Source organism: Pimephales promelas, chromosome 2 (genome assembly GCF_988280905.1).
Source record: "Pimephales promelas chromosome 2, fPimPro1.hap1.1, whole genome shotgun sequence".
NCBI lineage: Eukaryota > Metazoa > Chordata > Actinopteri > Cypriniformes > Leuciscidae > Pimephales > Pimephales promelas.
In genome coordinates this window covers 21617549-21627494 of record NC_142770.1, presented here as the reverse complement: position 1 = coordinate 21627494, position 9946 = coordinate 21617549, and the positions used below count along the sequence as shown (strand labels likewise).

General features: G+C 36.9%; 1 protein-coding gene across 8 annotated transcripts in view; it reads right to left on the bottom strand.

The window, feature by feature from the left end:
* The window catches only part of dock3 (dedicator of cytokinesis 3), a 230941-nt gene extending 221565 nt beyond the window's left edge, over positions 1 to 9376 (bottom strand). For 7 of the 8 annotated variants that reach the window (XR_005622340.2, XM_089117902.1, XM_039668619.2 and 4 more), the window contains exon 1: positions 8908 to 9365. Coding sequence is in view for 7 of the 8 variants with exons in the window: in XM_089117902.1 (XP_088974028.1) it covers positions 8908 to 8944 (37 nt within the window). In the remaining variant the exon portion in view is untranslated. Of the gene's footprint in view, positions 1 to 8907 lie in introns of all 8 variants that reach the window. The other variant, XM_039668620.2, reaches the window with a different exon arrangement.
* Positions 9377 to 9946: the final 570 nt, after the last annotated feature.

The window sequence follows — 9946 nt, the reverse complement described above, 5'->3', positions numbered from 1 at the left end:
TCCTCTGACCTCTGGCATCAACAAGTCATTTTCACCCACAGGACTGACGCATACTGGATGTTTTTTCCCTTTTCACACCATTCTTTGTAAACCCTAGAAATGGTTGTGAGTGAAAATGCCAGTAACTCAGACCGGCCCGTCTGGCACCAACAACCATGCCACGCTCAAAATTGCTTAAATCACCTTTCTTTCCCATTCTGACATTCAGTTTGGAGTTCAGGAGATTGTCTTGACCAGGACCACACCCCTAAATGCATTGAAGCAACTGCCATGTGATCGGTTGATTAGATAATTGCATTAATGAAAAATTGAACCTAGTAGTCCTTTAGGTGAGTGTATTTGGTTGAGAGAACAGGTTTTTAGTAGCACTTTCCTACCTGTGAGATAATATACTGATGGATAGAGTAACAAAAAGTGTTAACATATAAAAAATTTTATACTACTGATATCTCCATCACGACAGATTACAAATAAGTAGCAAAATATCTCAATCCCTCATGCTAATCTACATTTGCTCTACAACACAAGGTTGGCTTGCATGCGATTCTCCACCTCGGCAGTGACTTGCTTACTAAACCATGCTAATATCTGACTGTGACAACAGGGTTGTTATGGTAATGCTGGAATCCCTGTGCCAGAGTTCCGCAGGCCGGCTTCTGTTCCACAACGGTTGCCATAACATCAACGGAACTCTCAGACAGAATCCCACAATGCTTAGGGCCCTTCTGTCAGCCTTGTCTACAAGAGGAATAAAGCACATCCTCATGAGGAAGAGATACTTTCAATGACGAACAATCTATCTATCATTTTGTCATTTTGATCTATCCATCCATCCAGCATTTTGTTGTTCAATATCTATCCGTATTTTTTTCTTTCTAAATGCATGTATTCTATAAAAAAAAAACACACACACACATTCAAACTAGTCCTTGAAAACATCCCATAATGACGCTCTGCATCAAAATCTGGATTCTTTTCACTGCTAAAACAAGCTATCCATGCACCATAAAAAAAAATCCAGATTGAATCCTGGGAAGATAACAGCCAATTTTAGGCCTTCGCCTCCCTGGGGATGAGGGATGATCAAAGGGCGACTAAATAAACCTTCATAAAGAATCCACTGTGGGTGTCAGTCCAAAACTAAAGCCACTAACGCACAGAAATATCGCAATCTTGTAGCACATCTCACTGATTAGCATTAGGGCAAGCTGTCGACAGAAAGAATCAATCGTTGAGGGCAATAAACAGCAAGAGAGAGACTGTTTGACTAGAGGCAAGTGTGTGAAGAAAAGGTGCTTGGAATTTACTTCAAATCGGAAATATTGATGCGAGGTAAATGTTTGATTTGAGACGAAGTGAGTGACTGAAAGAGAGCTAATCAAGTTTGTTCAGCTAGCAAAAATCAGGGGATCTTATTCCAAGAGCTCCAGAATGTTTTACTAATGACCTGCCGGCTGCTCAGTCAAGTTAATTCAGGAGAGTCAGGTTCGGCCGGAGGAAAAGGTAAATAGGAGGATTCCGACGCGCCACTTTCACAGCGATTATGCCGCTACTAACATAATACCCGGGATTTCGACGAGTTCTGAAGGAGTATCTAACCGAGGATTTGCTGAATGTGTCTCGGGTGTTAGGATAGCGTTAGCGTGGTAAACCCATTTGCTGCCAGAGCGTCTCAGGTATCAATCCGTGTGTGTTGAACAATGCGTCTGTGTTCAGCACCTTGGACAGCGCCTCCCTTAAAACCACTCGCTCTGTTGCTTCGGTATCAGATCTTCTAATTAATTCAGAGCACTTAGCGGTAATGATTTAAACGCAATTAAAACATGCTCTAACCTCGGAAGGAGGATGTAGCCGAGATAGTATCTATATTGTTACAGTGAGGTTTAACTATAAATCCTTATCCTTGTTCCATACTCTACATTATAGACGATATACGGAGTGATTTATCTTATATAATAAATGCTGTGCAGAGTGACAAAATAAATCAAAATTTGCAATTTTACACTTCTGAAATAACTTTTCTTTTCCAGTGACATCATCAAGGTTGCTTGTTGTTTAGCCCCTCCCCTAGAAAAAGGGGTATGTTCTGGTATGCATCGCCCACTTTTTTTATCATCCAAACAATTCCTGAATAACTCACTTAAGCTCCACCAACATTTTTTTATCAATGTCTAGTTTCAATCAGAAAAGCATCATTAATTTGGGTTTTACATTATCGTAAAATAATAACTGCACTGTCAAATGATTAATCGCGATTAATCGCATCCAAGATAAAAGTTTGTGTTTACATAATATATGTGGGTGCACTGTGTATAATTATATATACATGCTTGTATATATTTAAAAAATATTTTCATGTAAATACTGTATATAGATTTATATATAATTTATATTATATATAAATATCACTATTTTATATATAAATATTTTTTTTCTTAAATATACATGCATGTGTGTGTATTTATACTGTATATATACAAAATAATTATACACAGTGCACCCACATATATTATGTAAACAAACTTTTATTTTGGAATGCGATTAATCGCGATTAATCGTTTGACAGCCCTAATAATAACATTCTTTCTTTTCTTGTATTTGACATTTTAAATTCATAAATATTTTTTTTTTAAATTGTTCAGGTTGGTATATTATACACTACTGCTCAAAAAGTTTGGGGGTCAGTAGTATGAATTTTTTGGTTACACTCTTTTTTCGATGGTCAAAGTCACTTATAGTTAGTAGAATGTGGAAACATTCTACTAACTATAAGTGACTTTGAAACTACTTATTAATTTTCAACTGCATATCAACTAACTCTCATTCGAGTATTAATAATCTGCTAACTAGGGCTGGATGATTAATTGAGAACCATTTTTTTTAATCCTATTAATATTTCCGCCCACTGTAAACATTTTTTACAAATGCTAAACAATATGAAAAGGATTCGTTTTTTAGTTTTGTACAAGTTTTATTTTACTTTTAAGATGGCAATATTTACAATAATTCATATTTTGCTTACAAAAATAATTAGGAAACTTTCTTTTTACATATAAAAAGTCATTAAGTTTTAAATACGTTTTTATTTCAAGCATTGTATGCTTTGTTTGATTCAATTGTTTGAAATATTTAATAAATAAGCATTAAAAGCTGAAACACAAAGATAGGATTATGCACTCTTTCATTCGAAAAAATAACATATTTACAGTATAAGCTCTTGCCAGTGACATGAGAAAGAAAAATTACAAATAATCGTTCAATAATCGTAATCGAGGTAACTTGTTCGATTAATCGCGATTATGATTTTAGCCAAAATCGTACAGCCCTACTGCTAACTTTATTTTGATGCTCCTCAACAGAGATAAGACTATACGTAATACTCTAATGAGAGTTAGTTGACATGTAGTTGCAAAATTACTTATAGTTAGTTGTAGAACAATTATATTATGAATTACATAATAGACAAAGTAATTATCAACAGAAACCCATTAGACCTAGGAAAGCTGCACTAACGCCACAGGCTGACCATAATACTTCATTAAGAATGAAGCTTTTAAATGCCCGATCGAAGACCAAATCAGAGTAACGATCAGTTTTTAATATAATTGACATACATTTCCCCATGCAAACATTCAGCGGGAGTACGCGTAGAGGAAGCTCACAAACGAAAGCGTGCGTGAGTTTGTGTGGGGGCTCGACATGACAGGTCTAGCGTGCCAATTCTACTCCCCCAGCAAGCTTCCCTTCCCAAATGTTCATGTCTGCTTGCATTGCAACAGTGACATGTGTGTACAAGCCCCCTCTGGTTAAGAATGACTGTAAACAGTTTGGTGGAGGTATCGACTGTTGACATCTCCTGTGTTTTGTGCCATGTTATTCCCTCCTCTGTATGCATCTTTCTCCCTGTGCTCCGCTCTTGCTGATATTCAGCACAATCACACATTTTGGATCCACACAATGGGTGAAATGGTTCCACAAGAGATCTATGTTATCAACATAACAGTATGAACAGCAAAAATTGTTTAGATGCTACAATAACAGCACTGAGACTTATCAGTAATTTCTGTAACTAGCCTTAACAAACCCAAATTTGGTAAGCAAATTATAGTAATAAACTCAACGCTAGTTTTGTTTCGCTACTTTACAAGTTAGCTTGTTTGCTAGCCACTTGCTAACGCCTAAGTCTGTGTTGTGATACTAGCCTAACCAAAATTGGTAAGCATATTATACTAATGATCTCTCACAGAAGTAGATTTGGAGCTCATTTTGTTTTGCTAGTTTACAAGCTAACATTTTTAGCATGTGCTAAAAATACCTAATACCTACATAACTTCCATTGATATTCTGGTCACAGTTAGAGGTAAGTATATGTGATTTTATTGCCAATGTTATTGTCAGTCAGGTGAAAAATCTGGACAGTAAGAAAAATAATGCCTCATCTCAACAAGATTCAAGGTATATCAGCTTTAGCAAACATCGCTAATAACCAACTGCAGTCTGAAATGTGACAGCCTCCCAAACAAACAAACTTCCACCACCAATTTTCGAATAAAAGTTTATAAGATAGTTAGTCATTAGCATTACTAGCCTAAACAAAACCTAAAATCATTAACAATCTCTCACATCTGTTGATTTGGAGCTAATTTGTTTTGCTAGATTACAAGTTAGCTTGTTTTAGCATGTTGATATTCATTTGCTAGCCACCTAACAAGTAAACTCCAAATATTGATAGTCTGGTCTATGTGATTCTATCGACAATTTTAATGTCAATCAGGTGAAAAGTTCAAGTCTGGATACTTAGAAAAATAATAGCACACCTCAGCAGGGATCAGCCTTAGCAAACATTGCTAATAACTAACTGCAGTGAGTCTGCAATGTGACAAGTCTCGCAAACAAACAAACTTTTTCCACCACCTACTTTTTCAATAAAAGTTCTCACAGTGCCTCCATCAACACTTCAGAAATCCTGAGCACTCTTTTCCTGTCATAGGCTCATAACTGCATTTAATGATCTCCTGAGCAACAATGGACCCCCTCCTTCTCACCCCGCCTCTTTGACAGCCCACAATCACATCCTTCTATAATATTCTAATTGAGCGCAGCCTCTTCATTAAGCAAAGATGAATATTCAATGGCAAATCCAAAGTGTCCCCAGGCTCAGCATGCGGCTGGGCCTCAATAGCCATCCATCCAATACAGATTAAATTAGGGGACATAATAGTTCCCCTATCTGCCTGTTAACTCCTTCCTTTAAGCAGAGTTACAGATGACAAACAAATCTCAAAAGGGACTAGAAGAGTGCTATTAGCACTATCACGTCTATTAGCACATGTTTTAAACTTCCTACTTCCGAATTTACCGAACTCTGATCTCAGATGTCTATAGAGCAGGGTGTTGATTAATCAGCCTGGTCGATACATCACTATTTTGCTAACGATAAACATTCACATTTAATAGAGCGCTCATTTTTTCCCTCATTAAAGAAGTTTTACATGAACAACTGAGAAGTATTTTTGAAAATCATGTACACTATGAGATGAAGACAGCAGTTATATCAAAAAAAGCAGTTCTGCTTAAGGAGGATCTGGTCACCTCATGGGGGCAGCCATGTTGAAATCACATGACCAGCTGAATAAAACTCACTTTATCTTGATAATTTCTTAAAATTGGACTCGTTTTCTGACAGAATAAATCATGTCCCACGGCAAATATCACATTTATGCAATGGCATCAGTAACTGTAAACTCTTATGTGATTCTACATCCACACCACTAGGTGTCAGTGTGAGTTCAAGATGACAATGCCAGATCAAAATGGGACGTAATTGTGCACATTAGTAAATTATACATCACCTCTAGGCATTAGAGGAAATTTGGCTCTTTAACCATAAAATTGGGCAGTCTGGCCCTCTTACTGAAGATTATCCAGCTTATTATCTCCATTATATCAACAATGTCGCCTATGACTTATGTAGAGGAGGCAGTGCTGAATAGTGTAGTTACTAAAATGAGGCCGTACTTTAGTAGCCTTGTCCTCATGATCAAAATAAGAGGTGGAATTTGTAATATGTGGTGGTAATCATCATTTCGAATATCCTCGGTTGTACAATGTTGGGTTTCGGCACCAATATCACCTGTTTTGGTCCCAAAAATGGTATTAAAAGTCAAGTAGCAGTGATGGTTAATGTAAAATAACTAAACAAATAAGCAGAATTAATACCGTACTACAATTGATTCAACATGTTTTCTACAGTAAACATAGAGATGGGGAGAAAATGGCCTTCATTGATGTGAACTGTGGTGCATTAGCAGGCTGTGAGGTTAGCGTCACATTCAACATGGCCATTGCATCACAAAGACCCATTCACACAGAGCCAGCGTGAATAGCTGTTTTTTCAATGGCGTGCCAGACTCTCGGGATGGGGTGGGGGGGGGGGGGGGGATGGTCGGTCTTTTGGAGAACATCCATGAGTTTCCACCTTCTGCTGCCTCCGAGTCTAAAACTCCCATCCGCTTGACAGATCTGCTTTTCTAGATGACAAATAGTTGCTCTGTTCCTATAGGTTTATAATTCTGCAGCTCTTAAAAGTATAGTCATTAAAACTAAAGCAGATGTCGGATGACAGCTCTGACAAATGGGCCGTATCTGAGGTTATATGGCTCCCTGAGGAGAGATTTTAAAGTTCAAACTTGCTCGTATTTACTTTGACTGCTTTGCTGTTCCCTGCAAACAAGATGCTGCTTCAAAGAAGAAGAAAACTGAATATCACCATCATTTCACGTGTTATTCTTCGATTAGGGACACTTATGACGACATTAGAGTGAATGTAACTTGTTTAAATCTGATCAACAAGAAGTGTATTTGTATAGTGGTATGTTGTATAGTGATAGTAGTGTTATTTTACTATTATGTACTGTATATACTATTAAAATATTTAGGTCTAGGCAACGATTAATCGCATCCAAAATAAAAGTTTTTGTTTACATAATATATGTGTGTGTAGTGTGTATAATTATTTTGTATATATAAATACACACATGTATTTATATATTTAAGAAATATTTTCATGAATATATATTTATACATAATTTATATTAAATATAAATATTAATATTTTACATATTAATAACACATTTTTCTTAAATACATACATGCACGTGTGAATATATATACAAAATAATTATAGTACATACACACACACATATAAAATTTATTTTGGATGTGATTAATCGCGATTAATCGTTGCCCAGCCCTAATTTTGACTTATTATTTTAGTTTAAATTTGAGTAATGTTGTTATGTGCTTATACTTTTTTAAAAATAATTTTAGTAGTACTTCACCCTAATATTAGTTTAATTCAGTTGACAAAACAAGATTTATTTTCAAATTTTTCCAAGTATTTTTTTTTTTAACTAAAATAATATTTATATTTTTTTCAGCTGTATTTTAATTAACGAAAAACTATTTTGAATAGTTGTAGCTAATGATAATATTGATTTGTGTTATGGTAATGAAATGTGACTTTTTTGAGGAAAAGTTGAATGCCTTGGGGTATGTTTACACGACAAAAGAAAATCCTTTGTGTTTTTCGCGTAAAGGATCAGCGAAAACTACTGTACTAAAAATGCTGCTAACTACTAAAAATTATAATCATGTCAATAGCTAAACCTAACCTTAGCCCATGTAGTTACAGTATATTACTTTCTCAGGTAAGCACACATACTGTAAGATAAAATGCAACCAAAAAAATAAGGCTATAATTAATTATTTAAATAGTTTTTTTCCCTCAAAAAAAGGTATTTTTCTTTAAAACCATCCTTGGAGACTAAAAAAGTTGCCCTAATTATCTGCTTAAAGAATCACCCAGTATGAGTAATTAAACTTTGAAGCGTTGAAAATAGGAGTAATTTACAGTACTCAACCCACTGTTCCACAACAAAACACCCCAAAAATATCATCAAGCTAAGATATAGTAATGAAGGCTGCCATTTTGTATTGTGACTCACACGAGCACAGGAAGTGAACCCAACGGGACTGAGTCTACACAACAATGCATTTTATTAATCTGCATTCATCTGACCGATATGACAACTAGATTGTACAAGACCAATCATACACCCACCATTAATGCTGTTCTCCCTGAAAATGGTGACTCATCAGGGCCTTATGAGGATAATAAGTCAAGTTCCCTGTATTTACTGCAGCAATACCCCCCTGTATGATTCATTCTTTTGAAGGTAGACAATACTAATAACCTCAGCGTTTGAATTAGCCTCTGTTTGTACACGAAGCTTGTGTGCTTCTGTCAGGAACAGTAGGGGAGGTGCAAACAGCACTGGCATTTCACACACTGACACGAAGCTTTCGGATAAACAGTGACCACTGCAACATGCTGATGGTGCATTTCAACAATGAAGATGGTGTGCTTTTGTTTTGGAAGCTGAGATGATGATGGTGATGGTCATCATGTGGATGATGAGCGATAGACCTAAATGTTAGATGTTTTCCACCTTATGCACCTGTTGGAAACGCACCGCTCGTATCGCCCCCTGTCGGTCAGTCGAGCATCTTCAACATCAGCAGTGTGTGTATAAGTGTGTGTGTATGTGTACTACTGTAACATCATCTTAGTATTCAACAGTCGTGCAGACAAAATTTTACACAAGGAATTCAATACAATTTATAGTAATACCCTGATGAAAGTAGGCTACCAGTAGGTATAAAACGGGTTACGAATTTCTCCACTCTCAACATGCCTTTTTATATGGCATAGTTTCATATTACAGCATGTCATTTGCCTTTTCAAATCATTAAATGACACGTAAAACACTTGGAATCAGTCGCTGACTAATAGTTGAATGTTTATGTTTACATCAAGAATGATAAATAAACACATTTTCAACTCACCCACTCCGATTTTCTCGTCCTCGGTCGGTGTCCACATGATCCCGGTAAAATAACCAAGATATCAGAAGAGTTTCGGTTAAATGTCATGTACGATGACACGTTAAAGTTCAAGCAGAATCTCGGACGTGTTTATCTCACAGCAGTGTGTTTCATAAAACAAACGACATAATTCACACGTCAGCTCAGGTTTCCCACCCGCGCGCCTGGATCTCCCGTTATGGATGCGACGGCAGCAACATCTGAGGATGGAGACGATCATTTATTTATTTCATTGACTCGGTCAGTCGTGATTTAGCGCTGGAATCCGACAAAACAGCGCGAGGACAAACTAACCTTGAGGGTTTCTCGAGTCGTGCGCGCGCGTGGTGTTCTTCTACGCCTAATCGATACGGTTTTCCGGTGTGAACGAGAGACTCTTCATCGCCGGTGCTGCGCCATCTTCATCTCTCCGTCCGTCCGTCCGTCCGCCGTCACATGACGCAGATTGTCGCTCAAACGGGACACGCGCTTTACAGTAGCAGTAAACGCTCGACAGAGCGCGCGCTGGATTATTGACTCATGTTTGAGTTTTTAGGATGGTCGTTTTTTTTAAACACTTGACAGGCACTTCACATTAGTTTTCGTGTACAGTTAGGCACAATACTAAGCAATGTGTATATCACAGAAATGTAGGCTACAGTCTTTCAACTAACGTTAATAGGCATTAACATAATAATTCGGTAGAATTAGCCTAATTAATATGTGGTCGTGTAAGACGATTTCACAATCTTTCTGGCGATTGGTTTTGTTATTTAGTTAAATTATTATTGTTTTTACCTCGGATTTTATACTGATGACTCACACAGCAGCTGAACGGTTATTTTCAAACGCGCGTGAGTTCGAATGACGTGTTCTTTTGTATGAACGGAAGTTGTAAGTACAACATAAATATCAATAACTAGCCTAATGGGCTATATGCACGCATAAGTTCCGCATTTGAGGTAAGGATGCTCGTCCATTTCCGGTTGTGTAGATAAGCGGAGGAAAACCGGAGAAAACG